General features: G+C 42.3%; 1 protein-coding gene across 4 annotated transcripts in view; it reads right to left on the bottom strand.

Annotated features, from left to right (window-relative positions):
• Positions 1-687: 687 nt before the first annotated feature.
• The window catches only part of LOC309385089 (solute carrier family 9 member C1-like), a 120,928-nt gene continuing 98,427 nt past the window's right edge, over positions 688-23,188 (bottom strand). For all 4 annotated transcript variants that reach the window (XM_081939183.1, XM_081939184.1, XM_081939182.1 and 1 more), the window contains 6 exons: positions 21,884-22,090; positions 18,387-18,524; positions 12,925-13,110; positions 12,449-12,566; positions 9,577-9,638; positions 688-921 (listed from right to left, as the gene is read on the bottom strand). In XM_081939183.1, the coding sequence (XP_081795309.1) occupies positions 874-921; positions 9,577-9,638; positions 12,449-12,566; positions 12,925-13,110; positions 18,387-18,524; positions 21,884-22,090 (759 nt within the window). In that variant the 3' untranslated portion in view covers positions 688-873. The remainder of the gene's footprint in view (positions 922-9,576; positions 9,639-12,448; positions 12,567-12,924; positions 13,111-18,386; positions 18,525-21,883; positions 22,091-23,188) is intronic.

The raw sequence follows: 23,188 nt of genomic DNA on the forward strand, positions 1-23,188 counted from the left end.
GGCACTATCTTGATGTGCGAAGGGCTCTCCGAGTGCATATAAAATAAACTGCAGAGTTCCGTCGTTCGGAAGCTCTTTTTGTCCGCTTACAACCTGGAGGTAAGAAGGGGTCCAAGGCCTCTTCCACAGACATTGGACGTTGGGTTCGTTCAGCAATTTCCAGAGCATACTTGGCTCTCTCTTCCTGTTCCACACCAAATCATGGCACACTCTACATGCAGCGCTGCCACCTCAGCTGCCTGGTCATCCCAGGCTCCATTGGAGAAAATATGTAGGGCGGCCACGTGGACTACTCCTTCTCCGTTTATTCGCCACTACAGGCTGGACAGATATGCTTCGGCAGATGCTGCCTTTGGACGGCGAGTATTACAGCGGGTGGTGGCCGCCCAAAAACTCTGAGTCCTCACTCTGGGCCCGCCCATGGGACAGAATTGGTAGCTTGGGGTTGAAATAAGGGATCCTTGATGCTCCCTGAATTTGGCTCTTGCAGACATTTCATTTTCTTGCAGATTTTTCATTACTAGGTAACATCATCAGTGCTAGTAAAGAAATTATTTCATATGGATAAAAAAAATTCAAACATCACAGAAGCATAATAAAATCAGTTCAAAAATTTATTACAGAAATTATAACAACTGAAATAACATCAAATATTTCTACAGTCCTAAAACAATTTCAGTGGTCCTTTGGTGTTGTTTTATTAGCTGCTTCATCTATATAACATTTTGTAAAAGATTAAAATGTGGAAACTTTTCATAGAAAGCAAATTAAAAAAACAATTTTACTGAGAATTTGACAGCACTCCTTAGTATTTGGTTTCTATGTAAGATCTTGCATCTTTGCTCTGTGAGGCTGGAACATATTTGCTCTTCATTAAGTCTTTTTTAAGCTGGGGGTTGGGGAGACTCCAGAAGTGCTTTCCTGTATAAGGAAAAAAATAACATCTTGACTGCATTTTTGTATCATAAAATATAATTCATTAAAATATAATTATATAATATTTATTTTGAAATTAACCATTTAGTGGTAAGGTAACAGCCACAAGACTTAAATAAATCTATAAGTTGCTTTCCTAAGAAGCATAAGGATAAAACAAAATATTGCATTTTGTAATATAACACTGAAAATAGTAATAATTGGACAGTGAATAAATAATAAAGAGAAATGATATATTTCTCCTTGTTCTGTACAAGTGATGAAGACTGGCCACTACTGGAATATACAATAGTACTGAAAGCCCAGAAGCAATGTAGAGAGAAAGAGATGGGCCAAAAACAGAGAAGAAAAGCAGAATTTCACTACCTGAAAATGCTAAAATCGTTTTTAAAAAAGGTTTGGTGCCAGAAACTTTGGAAGTTTACAAATGAGAAAAATTGTCTATCAGAGACAATGGACATATCAAAAAAAACAGATTCGATAATGACATTTTTAGGGGGGATTAATAGGAAGAAGAAGAAAGATGTAAAGGAAGAGTTCAGAGAAGATTGTGTCAAATTTAACATTGAAGGAAGCATGGAACTGAACTGACCTTAAGATTATTAGAGCTGATGTGATGTGGAAAAATGTATTACAGTTTCTAGCTTACATTATAGTAGATGAAAAAACAAATACTCTAAAACAACATTAGCAAATCCTATTTTTTCTTCAGAGGTATATCTAAAAGAATGTTAACAGTTATCAACAGGGTAAGTCAGCTGAGTTTAAGATGAGAGGAAATCTAGTTTATTGGAAGAATGCACAAAATGTGTGAAAATGAGAAGTATTAATCAAAGGTGGTAATTGCAGAGTACAGAGAAGGCATCCGTTAACAGGCGTTACATCTGCCTTGTCTGTGGCAGCACATGCCCTTTGGAACACCGTAGTATCTGAGATCAGGTTGGGCCTGACCATGCTGCGCTTTCGGAAAGCTCTTAAGACCTCCTATTTTCCTGGGCAGGGGAATCAGCAACCCAAGATGTGTCGGTTGATTGGCTATTGTTTGTTGCCTTTTTATGCTAATGTGTTGTTTTTTTTTTTGTTTTAGTTAATAGAATAGTTTGTAATTAAGTTTTAAATTGTATTACCACACAGAGTTCCTCTTGAAGATGGGTAAATAGAAACTAAATAGAAGGGAATGACTGAATGATGGAGAGGGAATGAAAAAGACATAGAAAATTCCACAGCAGAAAGGCCAGATAAAAACATTCTTTATAAAGAATAGATCAAACATGTCCAAGGAAGCAAGGGGAAGAATGTGTCCAATACTGGGGGGCCTCATTCTGCCTTTAAGAGCTGCACTCTTTGTAATGTGCACAGTTAACATATTTATAAAACAAGGTATTTTTGGAGTGTTTTCTGCACTGAACCAGAAACTATTTGAAACAGACTGAAATACAACAAAGTAAAAGAATTTGCAGCAATAAAAATGTATATAAAAAAGCTATAAAAAAAGAAGTTGCCACTTGGAATCTAGTTTTCATTTACCTTCTCTAAAGAAAGCCTAGGGACAAAGAAGTTATTTACCATGTTTGCAATTGATGTATAATTTATTGGCTAAATACCGTGTTTCCCCAAAAATACAACAGGGTCTTATTTTCTTTTTACCTACAAAATATGGCTTGGGCTTTATTATGGGGGGAGGGTTTATTGTTTCGGGTTGCCAAAGCGGGCTCCCAAAGAGCCGGGCACAGCCTCATGGGTGAATGGCTGTCGCAGCAACGCAACACAACAGCCATGAAGCAACCACGCTCACGAGCAGCCACCCGGCAAACCCCCTTTGCAGCCGGGCACAGTGCCATTCACTGACCTAGGGGTATCGCCAAGCTGGGTGAGCGCCTGTTTGCCGCCGCCCGGCTCCCGCGGCTTGGCGCCTTCCAAATGCCAGTGAATGGCGCTCTGCACGGCTGGAGAGGGGGGTTGCACGAGCGGCTGTTCCACTCTTGCTCATCCGTCTCCCAGCCTCACGATGCATGGCCCAGCTCTCATTACGGAGCAGGGCACCTCTGCTGCCACCGCCATCCCAGCAACACAGCCATTCGCCCATGAGGCTGTGCCCGGCTGTTTGGGAGCCCGCTTGCAAGACAGCAGCCACCCGGCAACCCCCTCTTCAGCTGGGCACAGCGCTGCTCATCAACCTAGCGGTATCCAGAAGGCACCAAGCAACGCAATCACCTTTGCCTCCCTCCAGGCTCCCGCAGCTTGGCACCTTTGGGATACTAATAGGTTGGTGAGCGGCGCTCTGCCTGGCCGGAGGTGGGGGGCTGTCCAGGGGGCTTATATGTGGGGGGGGTGTGTTATATTTTTGCCCACCAGAAAAATGGGGCATGGCTGTATTATGAGGACATGTCGTATTTTCAGGAAAAAGAGGTCCTTACCTGAACGCTTCTTTTCTGTGGTGTAGGTGGGAGGGGCTACAGCCGGGTTTGATACAGCCTGATTGGTCCAAAGACTGAGGGATTTTTCTTTAAGTATCCTCCTTTCCCTCCTGGCTCCCAGTTCCCGAGGTTGCATGGAAAAGCTGATAGTCATACGTAAGGAAATAACCGTAGAAACAACACACAGACCAAAACAGCAACAAAAAAACAATATTCAAATGACCACCCCGACCCCTACCATCATTCTAGGGCGGGAAAGTAGCCCCTCCCACCTACACCACAGAAAAGAAGCGTTCAGGTAAGGACCAACGGTCTTTTTCCTGTGGTTTTGGTGGGAGGGGCTACAGCCGGGACATACCCAAGCTACATCCCCGGGTGGGTAGAACGTAACGGGGGAGGGGGGGTCGCCACTTGTTGGAGCACCCTACGGCCGAAGGCCGCATCCCCCAAAGCGAAATGATCAAGCCGATAGTGCTTGACAAAGGGAGAGGGAGAGGCCCAGGTGGCCGCCCTGCAAATATCTTCCAGAGGAGCTCTGGTAGCCCAAGCGGCAGTGGTAGCCGCGCTCCTAGTAGAGTGGGCCGTTATACCCTGGGGAGGAGGCAGGTGAGATGCCTGGTAAGCCTCCGAGATTGCCTGACGGACCCACCTGCCGATGGTGGCAGAGGACACCCTAGCTCCCAGGGACCTTGGCAAGAAGGACAGAAATAAGGCTTCCGACCGTCGAAAAGAGGAAGTGCGCCTGAAGTAAATGCGCAGGGCCCGCCAGACATCCAAGCGATGCCAACTGACCTCCCTCTCATGGACAGGGGCCGGACAAAAATTTGGCAATATGACCTCTTGAGATCGATGGAAGACGGAATTGACTTTCAGCAGGAAGGCCGGGTCTAGTCTGAGGACGACCCTATCCTGGTGGAACTGACACAAGTCCTCCTTGGACGACAAGGCGCCCAGTTCGGAGATGCGCCTGGCCGAGGTTACGGCCACCAGGAAAACTACCTTCAGGGTAAGGAATCTAAGATGCACCGTCCTCAGGGGCTCGAAGGGAGCCCCTGTCATGGCCCTAAGGACTAGAGCCAAGTCCCAAGTGGGAAACCTATGTACCGGGGGGGGGGGACATAGATTAGCGGCGCCTTTGAGAAACCGCTTTATCAAAGCCGACTGAGTTAGAGAACCAGACCCCACCCCCGATAGAATGGAGGACAGGGCAGCTGTCTGTCTCTTTAAAGTATTGTGGGACAACCCACGATCCAGCCCATGCTGCAGGAATTCTAAGACCTGAGCGACAGAGGCAGCTGTCGGGTCAATGCCAAACCTCCCACACCAGGAAGCAAAGGCCGACCACGTTGAGTTGTAAATACGCGTGGTCGAGGGGCATCTAGAAGCTTCGATGGTAGCTATTACCTTGGCTGAAAGATTTGCGCCCCTTAGGAGGCTCCGTTCAACAGCCAAGCGGTCAGCTGGAGCCACTGGGGCTCCGGATGACACAGGACCCCTTGGCGTAAGGCTACCTCCCCCTGGGGAATCCTCCAATAGGGGGCTACGGACAACTGGACCAGGTCCGCGAACCATGGGCGTCTCGGCCAAAACGGAGCTACCAGAATGACTAAGGCCTTCTCCAAGACTATCTTCCTCAGGGTGCCCTGAATCAAAGGAATGGGAGGAAAGGCATAAAGCAGACCGGGAGGCCACGGGCACCGCAGGGCATCCGTGTTCTCCGCATAACGAGCCGGGAAGCGGGAAAAGAAGCGGGGAAGTTGTGAGTTGCTCGGACTGGCAAAGAGGTCCACCAGAGGGACGCCGAACCGGAGACAGATCTTGTGAAATATTTCTGGGTCGAGTTGCCACTCGCCATGATCTACGGTCGTTCGGCTCAGCCAGTCTGCCTGTTGGTTGGCGACGCCCGAGATGTGTTCCGAGACAATCGAGGCCAGATTCTTCTCCGCCCACTTGCCCAGCTTTAGAGCCTCCAGCCATAGGCTTCTGGAGTGCGTCCCCCCTTGACGATTTATGTGCGCTTTCGCTGCCACGTTGTCCGTCAAGAGGAGAACATGCCGGTTGTAGATTGAGTCCCGGAAATGAAGAAGGGCTAGGCGGGCCGCCTTGAGTTCCAGCCAATTGATGTGGCGCAGGTCGGACTTGGACCATCGTCCCTGCGCCAGGCTGGAATCCATCACTGCCCCCCATCCGAACAGGCTCGCGTCTGTCGTGATGGTAACTCTGCCTGGTTCCCAGAATTCGGCTCCGCGATTCAAGGTCGGGTTCAACCACTACTTCAGAGACCATCGAAGGTCCGGTGGAATTCGAATGTGTCGCGGAGAGTTGCTGAGCCACTGTCTCTGGAACGGAATCAGAGTCCACTGTAGTGTCCTGGAGTGAAGACGCGCCCATGGAACAATTCCGATGCATGACACCATCTTGCCTAACAGTTGTGCCAAGGTCAAGATGGAAGCGGACCATCTTGAATGGACGAGGCGGGCGAGCTTCTGAAGACTTGATAGCCGGTCTGGAGAGAGTCGAACCAGACCCGACCTTGAGTCTATCACGGTGCCTAAGTGTAGAATTGTCGTTGAAGGTGAAAGGTGGCTCTTGGGGAAGTTGATGGAGAAGCCCAGGGCCTGCAGAGTCTGGATGGTGGTCTGCAGATCTATTACTGCTTGTGACTGAGACTGGGCAAGGACGAGCACGTCGTCGAGGTAGCAATGAAGTCTCACCGGCCTTGAGCGAAGGTGAGCCGCCATTGCCGCCAGGACCTTCGTGAATGTGCGGGGGGCTGAGGCTAGGCTGAAGGGAAGAGCCCTGTACTGAAAGTGCTGCCCCCCGTGGAAAAACCGGAGAAATTTTCGATGGGATGGACGAATTGGAATATGTAGGTAAGCTTCGGTTAAGTCTATAGATGCCATGAAATCCCCCCGTCTGATGCCGAGGAGGATCGACTTGAGAGAGGACATCTTGAAGCGTCGGTAGACTAGATAAGAGTTGAGACGCTTCAAGTCCAATATCGCTCTCCATCCCCCGGAGCTCTTCGGGACCACGAAGAGATTGGAGTACACGCCTTGACCCTACTCCCCCCGGGGAACCGGTTCGACAGCCCGAATTTCGATCAGGTGCTGAATTGCAAGAAGCATCAGGCGCCTTCTCTCCGGGTCCCTGGAGGGGGGAAAAGTCCTGAAGAGCATCGGGGGAGGGGCTAGGAACTCCAGCCGGAGTCCCTCCCTGACAGTCGTTCTGACCCAGGCATCGGATGTGATCCGATCCCACTGGTCCGCGAAGGACGCCAGGCGGCCGCCTATGGGTAGACTCGGATTTGAGTCATTTCCCCCTGCGGAAGGGGCGCCCCCCCCCCCGCAAAAGGGCCGTTTGGACTGGTTTTGAAACTGTTCCTATCTTGATAATAAGGGCGCTGGTACTGCCTGTCATATCTATAGGGAGTGAATCTCTGTTGGCGGTAATCCTGCTCTGAAGCCCTATAGGAAGAGGGCCTACGATAATATGACGGACGATTGTCTGGCTTCTTCGTATTGGAGGGTAGGACCTTTTTCTTGTCCTTGTTCTCTACAAGGATGGGATCTAGAGAGGACCCGAAAAGGTTGGGACCCGAGAAGGGCGCCCCCGCCAGACTCCATTTGGACTTGTTGTCCATTTGCCAATTTCGGAGCCATAAAAGTCTCCGCGTAGTCACAGAGGTGGCAAGGGCTCTGGACGAGAATTTAATGGAGTCGAGGGTGGCATCCGCCGAGAACTGTGTGGCTGAAATAATTTTGGCGAGGTCTTGATGAAGACGCTCATCTTCCAGAGGTATGCGGTCTTGCAGCTGTCGTAGCCACATGACCGAGGTGCGATTAAAGTAAGAGGCTGCCGCGGCTGCTTTAATAGCCCAGGCCGAGGCGTTGAAATTTTTGCGCAGGGCTAGTTCCGCCCGCTTGTCCTCCGGTTTCAATTTATCTGCCACATCGCCCATGACTACGGAGGAAGCGTTGGCTAACAGGGCAACCGGAGCGTCTACTATGGGCAGCTGAAGAGCTTGCGCAAAAGCTTTCTCCATATTGTAGTAACATTTGTCGTTACCACCCGGGTTAGGTATAGAAGAAGGTTTAGCCCACTGATCCTGAACTACCTCCAGAAAAAGGGGAGGAGCTGGCACCTCCTCCTTCTCCGTGTTGGGGTTAATAAACATTGCCAGGTTTGGATCCTTACGTTGAAAAGCCGGGGGGGGGGGCGTGCCAATCTGCGTGGTCTTTTTGGCCTTGCGCAGCATAGGTTTAAATGCTGGAGGGGGAAAAAGACCGGGAAAAACCGGTGTCTCAGGAGAGTCCTCCTCATCCTCAGAAAACCCCAGCGCAATATGAGCAGGTTCCCCCAAGAAGGAACCCTCGCTAACAATCGAAGGAGAAGGGGCCCTAGTCATCTCCAGACTTCTATCAGCAATCGCAGGTCTGCTTCTGGCAGCAGCCACAGGATGAGGCCTACCCTGGGATAGATCCCTGTGAGCTAGGCCCGAGGAGATACCCTTATAAATTGCAGTAGAAATGAGCCTTTTAATATTGGGAGGCAAGTTCTCTAATTCCTCCAGATCCTCCTCTGAAGGACCACGGGAGGGATCCTGTGGTGCCAATTGAGCTGGTGGCAAATAATCTCCAGATCCCCCTTCTCTTGGATCCTCCATCCTTGACCTGTAACTTCTGGGGGAAATGGATGGAGATGGGGAGGTCACTTCCCTCCTGGGCCTGGCCGGGGAGACTGAAGGGGATGAAGGACTGTAGCCCCTGGTAGGAGAATCTGAGGCCTGAGACCGTGCCCCAATAGGAGATCTAGATCTGTTGGGGGAGTTAGGCCTAGATGCCTGTGCTCGCCGTTCGGCCCTGGCCACTTGTTTTTCCAGAGCCCTTTGTCTCCTAGACTCGTCCCTGGCAGTTGCTCTGGAAGGGCGTTGCTCAGCAGAAGGCTTGGGGCCTGCTGTTCTGGGCCTAAGCCTGCCCTGGGTCTCCTCCACCTCTTCGCCGGACTGTGCATCTGAGATAGTGGAGGCCATGCCTCACTCATGTGTCCTGTAGAGCTGTGTGCCGGTCTCAGGGAAAAACCTCGTTGCAGCCGCTCACGAGGCTCAGCGTGCCTCTCCCCAGTCATTGTAGGCCTGCTCGACTGGTTTCTGCGCGCGGGAATGAGGCCGCCGCCCACGAGGTCGCACCAAAATGGCCGCCGCGCCTCGTGGGTGAAGATATCAAACTTTCCGGCTCAACAGATGGCTCTGAGGGGATTAGCCTCGCTACGAGCCTAAATGATGCCCGGGAAGTTCTTCAGCTGACTCGCCGGCTGCGAACAGCACTTAAACGAAGACAAGGAAGCCGCGCGGCAGCTCTTTGAAGCCGCGGCAAGCCGATCGGGCTGATAAGAGCGTCCGCAAAGTTCCAAGCCGCCGCAAGGATCCAGGCGGCGCGAAAAGCCGATCGGAGCTTTCCTGCAGTATCGGGCTGAAGCCTCAAAGGCAAAAGCCCTGCTCTTTTCCGGCGTCGCAAGGACGGCGCTCCTGAAGAGCCCCCGCCCTCAGGAATTTCCTGAGAGCCCGATTAAAACCTCTACGCTTTAAAGCAAAGGTTCAAGTTATGATTTTTTTGAATATCCAATTAATAATTAAACTAAACTTCAACCTCACAGGAGCCAAACTAGCTTGGACCAAAGACTGAGGGAACTGGGAGCCAGGAGGGAAAGGAGGATACTTAAAGAAAAATCCCTCAGTCTTTGGACCAATCAGGCTGTATCAAACCCGGCTGTAGCCCCTCCCACCGAAACCACAGGAAAACACGGTAGTTCTGAAGAGTTAAGAACATTTAATTTTAAATCCTACCAGAATTTTCTTTAGATCACTTGAAAATTTAATTCTACAAAATAGTTATATATGTTTGGATTATAATTTAAAGTTTCCAAGAACTTTTCTTCAGGCAAGATAATTTAAAAGGTGGAAGTAAGCAATGTGAGGAACTGTGATGAAATGTTAATTTTTTTTAGAGGATAGATAGCCCCAGAAAGGCTCTTATGGTTGGAATAAATAAATAAATAAATAAATAAATAAATAAATAAATAAATAAATAAATAAATAAATAAATAAATAAATAAATAAATAAATAAATAAATAAATAAACAAACAAACAAACACACACACACACACACACACACACACACACACACACACATATATATGAATAATTTCAATAAGCATACTTACTATATTGTCTATTAATGTGCTTTGGCTGCTATAATCTGAAGCAAAAATGTGTTCCAAGGTTCCTATATATTGAATGGAAGACAAAAACATTTGAAAGCCAACTTAATTTATTTTAAAACTTCCAATAAATAAGCAGATTTATAAAATATTGAATCTCAACATTCCTCAATATTTATTCTCTTTGGTTATCTCTCAACATTTCCAAAATATTTTTTAAAAAACTAAACAGAGATTTATATATGCTGTCCCTACAAAAATGCATATTGTTATACTGATCTTTGTTTTTCTTTGTTTTTTGATAGCTTAATATTGCATTAGTTAAATTTGTCTCAGAAAGCCAATTTGGTGTAGTGATTAAGACACCACGCTAGAAACTGAGAGTGTGAGTTCTACGCCCACTTTAGACATGAAGCTAATTGGGTGACCTTGGACCAGTCAATCTCTCTCAGCCCTAGGAAGATGGCAAGGACAAACCACTTCCAAAAATCTTGCCAAGGTTTCATGGACTTGTTCAGGAAGTTGCTAGGAGTCCAGATTAGTTCAAAGGTGCCACCAAAAAAAGAAAACCTATGTCACAGATTCTTTCATGTGTTTGGAAGTCAAAAATACAATTCAGATAACTATAAAATAAGCTAACTTTAAGTATAAATAACTAGTTTTTGATATATTTCTAATTAGTTTAATAATTTCTTGAAATTGCAGGTGACATTATTTCACCTATTTTTAAAATATTTTTAAAATAATTACCATATTTCCCATCAACCGCAGCTGAAAATGTGTGCCTTAGAAATAATTAATAAAGGTTTAAAGCATTTTCTTTATTAAAATAATATTTTTTCCTAAGAATCTTAGTTAAGGCTATAATTAAATGTACATTTGCCTGGGAATAAAGTCTAATAAACACAATAACTTTAACACAGGTATTAATTCTTATAATCTAAGCATATACTGCCATATTTTTCAGAGTATAAGACGCACCAAGGTTTTGAAGATGCATTTTTTTTTAAAAAAAGGAGGTAGGTAGATAGAGGGATAGAGAGGGAGAGAAAGAAAGAGAAATACAGTAGGTAGGTAGGTAGGTAGGTAGGTAGGGAGAGAGAGAGAGAGAGAGAGAGAGAGAGAGAGAGAGAGAGAGAGAGAGAGAGAGAGAGAGCGAGCAGTTAGGTAGGTAGGTAGAAAGGTAGGTAGGTAGATAAAGGGATAGAGAGAGAGAGAAATAGAGTAGGTATGTAGGGAGAGAGAGTGCGTAGATAAGTAGGTAGGTAGGTAGAAGGATAGAGAGAGAGAAATAGAAAGAGAGAGAAATAAGGTAGATAGGTAGGGAGAGAGAGAGAGTAGGTAGGTAGGTAGATGTTTCCAAGTGTATTTATCCATGTGCTGGAGAAGGAAATCGCTGGCAAACCTTAAGACTTTGTTTCTGCTGTCATAGCACTTGATCAATGTAATTCTCATCAGTTAAAGAGCTTTCCAAAAGGAAAAAAAAAGTTTTTGCACTCTACAAACCTCACGAAAACGGGCCTGGGTTTTTTCAAATAAAAGGCATGAATAGCCTGGGGGGGGGGGGGGGGGCTTGCAGAGTGCTTCTGGTGGGGAGGGGGAGGGGCAAAAAGAGCAAAAAAACAGCCTGTTTTTCACGAAAACTGCCCTGTTTTTTTGTCAAAAAAATTGCATGCATAGCCTTATGGAGGCTTATAGAGTGCTGCTGAGGGGTTGGGGGGGGGCAAAAAAACAGCCCATTTTTTGCTAATTTCTGCCCTCCCCAGCCCCCAGGAGCTCTCTGAAAGCCTTCATAAGGCTATGCATGGCCATTTTGGTGAAGGGGCGGGGCTTCGGGAGGCAAAAAATGCTGTATTCGATGTATAAGACGCACCCAGATTTTCAGCCTCTTTTTTGAGGAAAAGAGGTATGTCTTATACTTCGAAAAATACGGTATGTCCATAAAAGAATTATGCTATAATTTTGCTATGAATAAACTTTTAATTTCAGTCTCAGGAGACAAATAGTGGTAAATATACACTATTTTTTGGAGTATAAGACGCACCTTTTTACCTCAAAAAAGGGGGTGAAAATCTGGGTGCGTCTTATACACTGAATACAGCATCTTTTTTGCCTGTTGAAACCCCACCACTTTGCAAAAATGGCCGTACATAGCCTTTAGGAGGCTTCCAGAGTGGTCCTGGGGGCTGGGGAGGGCAAAAATGAACAAAAAGCAGGCTATTTTTTGCTCCCCCAGGCCCCAGAAGCACTCTATAAGCATCCTAAACGCTATGCATGCCCTTTTTGTGACAAAAAACGGGCCCGTTTTTGTGAAAAACAGGTCATTTTTGGGAGGGTGCAAAAACTTTAATTTGCCTCTTCAAAATTTTGGTGCGTTTTACACTCCGAAAAATAGACTAATACCTTGCTACATTCATTCTTTCTCAGGGAGAAAAAATCAAAAACTCTGAATCACTTTTTAAATTATGTGAGATGATTAGACATTTCAGTTCTTCAATAATGAAAGCAAATACAGAGTTTGATTTTTAATAAATCATAACAGACATTATATCAAGCTGCACTTGAATTATAAATATATAATTGATTTAATATTATTAACATCGAGTCAGAGTCAGCTCTTAGTGACCACGTAGGTAAGATTTTTTTCTGGCCCAATGTGATCCCTTCAAGTCTTCCAGTGGTGCACCCATCACTGCAGTAATTGAGTCCATGCACTTTGCTAATAGTTGTCTTTTTTTTAATCTTTCCTCCCACAGTATGAAAGGACCCAGCTCTCCTGGAAGGTTTATAATGCTGGGAAAGATAGAAAGTAAGAGAAAAGGACTATAATTTCAATTAAATTCTCTGATACCAAAGATTTCAAGTTCCTCCTCACCAAATTTGTTTCTTGAGTGATACTGGCATATACTACTTGTTGTTCCTGTGCTCATCCGCTGTCCTTTTTCTTCAGTTCGTACAATTAATAATTTTGTTGCAGCTGAAGTACCCTGTACCTGGAAGAATATCTTAATACGTTATTGTGGAAATCACAAGAATTAATTTCTATACAATCAAGGCAGTGAGCTCTACTCATAATGATTATTGGGCTGATTTGACTCTTTGGATTTGACTGTATATTTTGAAAATAAATATTTAATCCTAACCAGCAAACTGTCATCATATTGATAATACTGTTCTTTCAATTCACTGGCCAGGTGCTGAAATTTAAAAAATGAAAACCAAACATCATAAGTATTGCATCCATTCTTTAATTTTATTTTCCCTTGCTTTACAGACTGTTTGCTCCCCAATTCGGCTTATTGATTGTTATAAAGTACATAATTATTGGCTAACTATAAAAGTATTTCTTACCTGATGGCAGGTTTTGGGTAAAACAAATGGTGCCCAATAATGCTCCCCAGACTGACAATCCTGCACAGTTCCATGTACAAGAATTACCTCATCCATAGCTTCATCATAAATATCACATTTAGTGTGATTTGGTACATCCACAACATATGTATTAGAAAACTGCATACACATTCTGTATGACCAATCCTGTACACCAAAGACATATAAATTAGATGAACATTTATAAAAAAAATCTAGCTAGGCTATAATTCAAGATTTTTATGCAGGACAAAGTAGAATTTCTCTTGAATCAAGCTTAACGCTTGATAACTACATATCCATGTCCAAAATGTTTATTGTACTCAAAAGTATTTTGAAAGGTTGTGTTGCCTTGTTCTGCTCATTAGTGTATACTTTGGATGAAGCATCAAAACATCAGTAAATATTTTTATGTATTTAGGTATTAGATTTATAGGCTGCCTATCTCATATACATTTACTTAAATTATTTCCTAGACTTGTACCCTAAATCATATCTTGATATAAGCAGAGTTTTCCAGTTAAGACCTTAGATAGTCTAGTACTCAAACTTTAGATATTTTAACAAAAATATCTAAGTTCTCCCCAGTTGGTGGAGACAGCAGCCAGAATGGGTTGTCTCTGTCCAGTGACCAATTGGACTGAGTCTACAGCTGTGACATCAGTGGTACCACTGGTGACTCCTCCCAGCTTTAGACTCAGTCCGATCAGGACTGGACGCATAAATTAGTTCTCCTCCAAATTAGTTAGTCAATTAGGTCTTTTTTCCAAATTTAAGTCTAAAATTGCTAATTCGATCGTTTAAAGTACTTCTACTGCTCATCCTTCATTGCCAACTGCAAACTGCCTTCCTTTCGACTCTGACTTCATTGTGGGTGCCACGAGGTAACTCAAGAGCACCCCGTGACTTCTACCCATTGGGCAAGCCTGCAGGCGGCAACCCAACAACCTCTGCCCATTACGAGGCCACCTCCTGCGTAAATTCACTGCTGCGGCCCCTCAACTTCAACCGTGGTTGCAGAAAAGCCTCGGGTGGCAATTTCTTCTTCTTTCGGAGCTCCAGCGGCCATTTTAGTTTGCACCAAAGCTCTGGTGGCCATTCTGAAGCTTCATGACCGTTTATTTTGGTGCCAAACCTCCGATCGGCCTCCAACCTCTGCAGAGCACAGAGAAAGGTTCCTATGGGGTGAGTCCCTGAACCACCAATTATCATGGTGATCAAAGCCAGGTGAGCCCAGACATCTCTTCCGATAGTCCAGTGGCAGGCCCTTCTGGGGTAACATCCACCAGGAAAAGGCCAGCCCCAGAGCCTCGCACAAATTGCAGACCTCCCAAAACCTCCAAGGCTGCCCAAAAGGCAGAGGACCGTCACCAGCGCCAGCTGGACAAGGAGTTTGCAAAAGCACAGCTCTTGGCTGCCAAGCTCCAGGCTCAATCTCTGCAGAGCTCCCTGCCAGCCCTCATCTATTTCTGCTGGGCCCATTGCCATTGGAAAGCCCAAGGCCCACTGATTTGTCCTCAGATATTGAGGAAGAATTACAGGAGCCTCCACACCAGCCAATTCTGGTCCTATTGAATCATCCTCTGCACCTTTGGCTCCACAGCCTTCTCTTGAGGTACAGCCTTCATTTTTATTGCCCTAGGGCCCTTTGCCATCAGTTGGGCTGGATATGGCCTCCATTATATCTGAGGCCATCAAGAAGGGGATTGTAGCTGGCCTCCAACAACAGCAACAAGCTACTGCTTCACTGGCCCCTCTTCCTGCCCCCAGTGTGCCTATACCATCTCACACCAGCAAAAGCCCTTCTACTCAATCAATCAATCCCTTCTCATTCTGATCAGGCTTTAGTGGGTATGGAAGAGGTTAAGGCAGTTAGGGATTCTGACTTGTCTGAAGATGAGGATTTAATCCCTGACCAACCTACCTTCATAGGATTATTCAAACCAGCTGTCTTTAAATCCCATCTTTTTAAGGCCAAGCAAATTGCCAAGGTTGTGTTAAAACCCCTTCAGGTGTCAGACTTAGGAACTGGGAAACCAGTGGATCTCCTCTTTCTGGAACACACCATGGAAAAGGAAGTCATCCCTTCTAAAAAAATTATTTGGGGATTTGGTCCAAAGACAATGGGGCTCCCCGAGCTCGGGTCCCCTTCCAAATTCACTGGACAAGAGGCTGTACAATGTGGGACCAGAGCTGGCTAAGCTCCTGGAAACCCCATCTGTAGACCCACTTGTGGCAGCCCTGTCCTCCCCTCTCGGACTACCTTTCCCTCCACACGTGACAGCACATTCAACACACAGCTCAGCTACCTCGGCAGCATGGTCTACCCAAGCTTCCATCAAGGAAATCTGCAAGGCGGCTACGTGGTCTTCACCATCTCTATTTGTTAACCATTATAGACTAGATAGATATGCATCAGCAGATGCCACTTTTGATGAACAATTGCGAAAGAAAGAAAGTGAACTGATCTAATAATCTATGAAAGGAAACTTCTTGAATGATTGTTCTCCGATCTCCTGAGGGGGCTGTGCCAAAATGTCACTTCTTCCCCCGTTTCTGCTGCTGTTACAAATGAACTGTTGTCTTTGAAAAATCTTCTGGGTTGGAACTTTAAACCCTGGTGAACCCTAGAGGAATCTCTTTATACAATCTTCCTTGGATTGGGGAAATTGACTGTAACTAAAGGGGAGCCTTATTGAAGACTGATATCCCACACTGGACCTTGCTTGCCTGTAGACCTCGCCTGACAGCGGGCTCCTGTAGACGCCATCTTTTCTGTCTAGACTAAAAACTTTCTCTGAACTTCACAATGCCTGCGAAAAAGGCCCCCATTCCTAAACCAGCATCGGCTCCATCTTCTTCTGTTTCAAGTCCTGTTCCACAACAAACACAACTATCTTCCTTTTTACAACCAAAAGCCTCCGAGGGGGAACAGCAGTCTCAAGAAATGTTTCAACAAATGTTCCAGTCGATCTTAAAGGGACAGGACGAAATAAAAAAACAGCTGGCGGACTTAAGGGAAGAACTCAGAGAGAATAAACACCAGACTTTACAAAATAGCCAGAAAATAGAAGCTCTGGAGGAGGGTGCTGTGGGGGTGGGAGAAGAGATGAAGGCTTTACAAAAAAAAATACTGGGATTGAGAATTATATGGAAAAAAATGGAATTTGAAAGGATGTCTTCTTAGATTTCAAAACATACCTGAAATGGAGGGTGAAGACTTAAGGGAGATTATGACAACAATGCTAGCAGATTATATTAAAAGAGATAAGCAACAGCTAGGGTGGGATATTGATCTGCTATATAGAATTAATTCAGCATATGCTAGAACACACAATGTTCCAAGGGAAGTTCATGTTAAATTTTTTAGAAAGACCACAAGAGATGAAATTCTAGGAGTTCAACCTTTAAGATATAAGGACAAAGAAATAACCATTCTGAAACAGATACCCAAAAGAATAAGAGATAAGAGGAAGAAATTATTCTTTCTAACTAAAAAATTATATGAAAAAAATATCTGGTTTAGGTGGTTAATTCCAGAAGGCTTGTTGATTTTCTGGGAGTGGGGTAGAGTGAGAATTAATACAGTAGTGGAGGCAGAAGCCTTCATGGAAAAACACAAAAACCTCCTAGATGAAACAAGAGACAGAGCATAAGACATGAAAGGGGGAGGAGCCATGGCTCAGCCATCAGACAGGGGAGAAGAGACAGCAATGAGACTTAGGTCACAGAAATGATTTAAAAACACAGTGCAATTGTTAATATAATGAGATGGTTAGAAGTGATATAAAGTATGGTTGAAGATGTTAAAGAATTTGAAGTAAACCTAAACTGCTAATATGTATGTAATAATGATATTTTGATATATATAAAATAAGAGAAAGATGTAAGACTCCGGGGAAGTACCACCTTCCGTATGATGTAGCTGTCAAAATTCTTCTCCACATTTATGTACCCTTTTCCCCAAAATATTTGAAAAAAACAATAAAACTTTTTTATTAAAAAAAAAAAAAAGCAGATGCCACTTTTGGCAAGAGGGTACTCCAATAAGTCAAGTCTGGACAATCAAACTCAAGCCAGCCCTCTACCCACCCTTAACATTATGGACAAGCTTTGGTATGTTCCATTCTGGCTGCTGTCTCCACCAACTAGGGAGAATGGGCGTTGGTTCTTATCGCATACACCCGTTCTCTGGACAGTGGAGACAGTAGCCAGCCCCATCCCTTAGCTGACTTCTTTCTGGGACTCTTTTTACTGATTTGGACTTAGAAATAGCTCAGGGCTTTCTGGAGGAGAGCGTGAGTGTGTTATCGATTCTTGCGATTAACACCATGCATCAGTCTATAGATCTACCTTCGTTAAAGCTGGGAGGAGTCACCAGTGGTACCAGTGATGTCACAGCTGTAGATTCAGTCCAACTGGTCACTGGACAGAGACCAACCCATTCTGGCTGCTGCCTCCACCATCCAGATAATGGGCGTATCATGTAAGAACCAATGCCCATTTTGCACAATAATGTTAATCAACAAAGGTAACACATATGTAAAGTCATACATATTTAGTATATATTAACTGTAACCACAATTTAAATGTATATCAGTTCCATTCTGTACTCAAAGACATATATTTGTTCAGTAGGATTAAGACATGAGGAGACTGTCATCCCAATATATAAATCTAAATGTGTTATGACTCCATTTAAGTTCATACCTCATTTAAACCATGTTATTCTTTATAGTTCTTTAGTATTCTATAAATATGTCAATTTCATAACCATGTATAATTCAGACTTTTGTTTCAACTTTCCAAGTTCCTTTTCTTACATTTAGCACCATGATTATAACAATTTAAAATTTATCTTCCCCCTTTTCTTTTCTAAAAGGAAAATCCTGCTTGTATCTCACTTTTATCAATCTAGATGTATATTTTTTCCTGCTTTCTAATCTTCCACTAGAACAAGAAAGATTGCTTGAATAGGGATTATTTATGCACCCCGTAACTCAAAGTAATGAGATATCCCTCAGCATCACTCAACAGCATTTTTTTTCTTTGAAGGAATTACTACTGGCCAATCACAGCATTTCTGTAATACTTAGTTTATATTAAAACAGTAGCTATCCAAATGTATTCCAGTCATTCCCAAATTGTATTTAATTCAAATTTATATACAGTTTGTTTCTCCCCATCTTCTCAAAGCAGACAATCCATATACTTAAATAGCAAAGATATAAAAATCTGTATCCAATACCATCTAAGAACCAGTGAATCCAGATATTCACATGTCATTATAAATATTGAGAAGGTTTGCTAGTTACCCTTCTGAAAATTATTAAAATTTTCAGCTTCTTCACTGATAACTCTATTTCAGTTGCAGCACTATTTAAGCAAGGGCATCAGCCAAACAATTTATACTAGAACCATAAAAGCCCTGCAGACATGCTTACCATATTTGGAAGAATTTCTTTAAAGGTTTTGAGAGCAACATCAAGAGCAATTTTTAACCATATTTTATATTCCAGGGAAGGTGGGTCCAAAAATGTATCAAAAGCTTCAAACAAATCATCAATAGAGATGAAACATGTCTGAGGAAGAAAAAAAGAATAAAGTAAGGCCACAAGACCATTACAACTATCAGGGTACGTTGCATTTTGGCAAGTGTATTGACTTCGATTTCAATTTCTTCCTCGGTGAACCTCCTGCCCTGTGTGAAAAATGGAGCAAACACTGTGTGCCCTCCTGTCATGAGATTTACTACACAATACAAGCTGTACTTGTAACTGAGATAAACATGACATTTTCCACAAATGCGCATGCATGCACACAAACACACACAGACACATTGAGTCTCTCACAACAGAGTAGGAAGAAATTGAAATGGCATAAGGAGCTGGCAGGGGAAGAGCTGTTATTAGACTAAGAGAAAAAATATGAAAAGATGGCTAGCAAGGAAAGTTGGATTTATGTAGTTTCAGACTGCTGAAGATATGCAAGTTTCTGGATAATGGAAGATAATCAGAGGACATAAAGATCACCATGCAGGGAGAAAGGCAACATAACATTGGATGTCTATATGGGATAGACTTCAGAGAAGAAGAGGAGGAACCAAAAAGCAAAGTTCTGCCAGTATGAGAGTTGCTTGCTATGTTTTGATTAAATCCTGGATTAAATATCCAGAGAATTTTGTCATCACTGCTCAATTAACAAAAGCTTCCTTGGAATGGTCTTATTTTGAGATCTAAAGTTATGCAGAGCAAATAACAATATAAAACAATTTGTCATAGTCCACTTTATTTTGAAGTTAAAAATGGAGGAAGGGAAGGTGGAAAAGGATTTGCTTCTCTCAGTTTCAGATTGGTTAATCTCTATCTTTTTTTAAAGTTATACAAACATGTTTCTTCCCTTCCCCAAATAATCTCTCTTCTTTTGTCAGACATGAAGTCAAAATGGATTGACAGCCAAATGGTTTGAACTAAATAGTCCTTCCAAGTAATCAAATATTTTAGTCTCTCACTTTTGTGTCAGGAATCAAAATATATTCAGCTTAAACATTTTCCTCCACTCTACAAGATTAGAGAATGGTATGCAAGAGAGAAGGGGGCAAAAATGTCAGACAGAATTTAAAATGCTCATTCAAACCCATCATCATCTGTTAGGGCACATATATAAATGCTTACAGATAAAGAACAAACAAAATAATGAGTGGTAAAATAGATGTAAATGTTTTAAAGAAACACAACAGAATAATGGGAAGAAATTATGGACTAAATCTATAAAATGAACACCAAGTTATAATTTTAAAAAAGCTAGTACAAAATGTTCTACAGCTGGCACACAATTCCATTAATAATATCTAAGATAAACAAATCATACAGTAATAAACACTGGAAATGTCATAAAACATAAATAATGTTTTATTGAATGTGGTGGACATGTAAAAAAAGATTTAAGCCTTGCAGAGCCACTTTGTAGAGTGATATTGGCAGCATATAATTTTAATAAAAAAATAACATAAACAATGCAAAAATTTGAAATGGAACCACAACTTTTCTAACTGTAAAATCCCACAAAAAGTCAACAAGAAGCATCATAATTTAATGGATAAATGACATAATAAGATATGAGAATAAAATTTGGCCAAAACTGAAAGATACAATTTCAACAGAATCTGATTGGGAACTTAAATTTGTAGCAAATGCAACAATGGCTAATCTAACTATTCATAACAGATGTTTAACCAAATTTAAGCAAGAAGGCACCCCATACATAGAATACATCATGCAAATATAATCACTTACGGTCTAGTTTCTAAGGGGGCCTAAACATCTATAAATATTGTATATTAGAAAATGTATAAAAGAGGAAATTAGAAACCCATTAGTTTGTATTCCTTTGGGAGGAATTTTAATTGTTAAGTTTGCTTTGCTTATCTAGTTTTTACTTTTATTAACATGTAAAAAAGTACAGTGGAGATCTTAGACCATAATTTATTGAACAAAAAATACTTTGATGCAATCCAAAGCATTTTTTTTTACTAATGTTGTTTTATTTATTTATTACATTCATTTGCAACCCATCTTAACAGAGGCAACTCTGGGCAGTTCAGAAATGTAAAATAACATATTCAATTCTGGATGAAAAACTGCTGGGCAATTAGGTTGTTAGTACACTACCAGCAACTCACATCCACCCACGTCCAGGGCACTGGTCCTGCTACTGTATTAATTTCTCAAACTATAATGGTGCCCTCCTCAATTTTTATGGTGTGACTGCTATAGCAGCTGAAACTCAGTTGGAATTTTCCCAAAAGGATTAGATTCCTATTGCTGTCCATCCAGGTCCCAGGGATAAATGGAAGATCTGCATATCTTTCAAGAAAATATCATAAAGGGGTGCAGACCTAGTTTTTAGCAACAGCAACTGGAGGTCAAGGTGATTGACAATTCAACCATAGGCTTAGGACAGGGACAAATGGCTTAGAAGGGAGATGCAGCAATATATAGGTCTGCTTTCTCCTGCAGTGGGCTTCTCAAACTACTCCATAAAACAAAGGAATTAACTTTCAGCTTACATTGTTTACAAGAAACAAAATATGTCTAGGAAGGAACCACTCAATGGCAATGCCTCAGTTCTAGATTGAAGAAACAATTCCCTAGAAATATTTTTTCTTCTTTGGTCATTGTAACCTAAAATGTTAATACGATTTGTGATTAGCAAAGAGAGCAATCCCCAAATAGACAATATCTGAAATAATTATACATAGAATCTATATTATATACCCTTGATCAAAAATGTATATACTACTTTTGTTTGGGATGGCTGTCGACTTCCACTGAGCAAACAACTTCGGAAGGGACACACATGAAATGCTAAGGGACATACACCAATGTAGCCTCCCAGATCTGTTGGATCAATATCGGCAAACAACAGGGTGACAGATATCGCAGCCAGTTTGCCCTTTTATCCATAGCTATGTAGGAAGCATTGAAAATGGAGACTCAGTTATTTTTCTAATCTAGTTATGATGCCACTACAAACACCTCGGGTAATTTCCTCAGCCATAAATTTTGTGCCATTTTAGTATTTTTAAGAGCAGATTATCTGGCCAATATTAAGTGAATTAATTTTGTGCAATAGACACAATAATTGGCTGCATTCTATACTGTCCCACACTGATATAATTTTATCTTTTTGATTTTAGGGCATTGGAGAAAATAGAAATATGATACAAAGCAATTGGATAATTCAATATGCTTTGTTTAAAATTTGTTAAGATTTAAATGATTTAATGTTAAGTTTTTTAAATTCAGTTTTAAAACCTAAAATATGAACTACCATTATGAAACTTTTACATATTTTATATAATTATATATAATTTCTTATTAGTCAAAAACTTTAATTCTAATACTATGTAAAATCACTTTATAAGGTAGAATTCTCCAACCTGCACAGCAGTTTCACAAAAAACTCCATATTCCATTTCTTGCTTAGTTAAGCAATTGAGCTCTCCTATTATAGCTCCAGTCACAAAGTAATCTGTGTAGTAAGAGGTAGCAGGTTTATGAATTCTTGCATGCATATTTTTGTCAGCCTCTTTTTGATTATCTTTAATTTCTTTAGAAACTCCATAAGAAGGAACTTTGCCAGAAAGCTAGGTATAAAGAAACAGTAATAATTAAATTTAGAAAGATAATGAAATAATAATTTGCATGTACTAGTATAGGTTTTCACAGCTAGCATCATTGAAGTGATGAGCTTTTAGGCTGGATATCAATGGTCCAGTTTTATTTTGCTGTTTCACCAGCCACTGTGACTGACATCTTCAGAAGCAGAGTGGGCTGCTTTGTGGTGTATCTCGCATCAGTAAAGAGAACTAGCTAGGCTGATTGGGCTCTTACATATGAACCTGGCAAGCTGATTTGTCATTGGTCCTTGTATAGGTGGACTTCTGATTGGATTATTTTGGACAATTCCAAGAGTTATGGTTCCTGATTGGACTGTTTTTGAGCCAGGATGCTACTAGGTATTCTTTCTGGTAAGGGTCCCTCATAAGGAACCAATCAGCAGTCTGGCTCAAAGACAGGTTAATCAGGAACTGGTACTTTGCAATTTCTTCAAAATGGACCAATCAGACAAAGAACTAATGAAGAACCCGCTTTCTTGTCCACCCATGATATGGATCAATCAGAGATCAGCTTGCCAGCATGACATCACTGCTTCAATAATTTGCACCTATTTCATTTCACTATTAACCTTTCAAATATATATCTGAGAGATACACTGCAATAAATGCAGAAAGATAATTATAAAGCAGACACTTTTAAAATTGCATACTTATTCCCCAAAGCATGTACCAATGAAACCTAGGTAAAGATAAAGGAGTCCCTGTGGATTTTCCTCCGCTAGTTGTTGCCAACTGTATGTTGTGGAAGTGCTTCCACAATTTGCCATATTATGAGAGAACCTGCATATGCAGTACACCAGCCACTGAAAATATTTTTTCATATTTTGTTCAACTGACAATTATATGCTCCCATTAGGCTTAAATACTTATCATCCCTATGGGAAAGAACAGGATCTAAACAACATATTGTCATATTTCTTCCTGGGCTTAAATGTATATATCGTACACGAAACTACTAAATTTATAACTAAGGCAGTGGTCCTAAGAATCAGATACATTGAGCAAATTGACATATTCTGTAAGGGAGATCCATTTATCTCAGTGGTTCCCAAACTTTTTCAGTCC

This window comes from Natrix helvetica, assembly GCF_964273705.1.
Source record: "Natrix helvetica genome assembly, chromosome: 1".
Lineage (NCBI taxonomy): Eukaryota > Metazoa > Chordata > Lepidosauria > Squamata > Natricidae > Natrix > Natrix helvetica.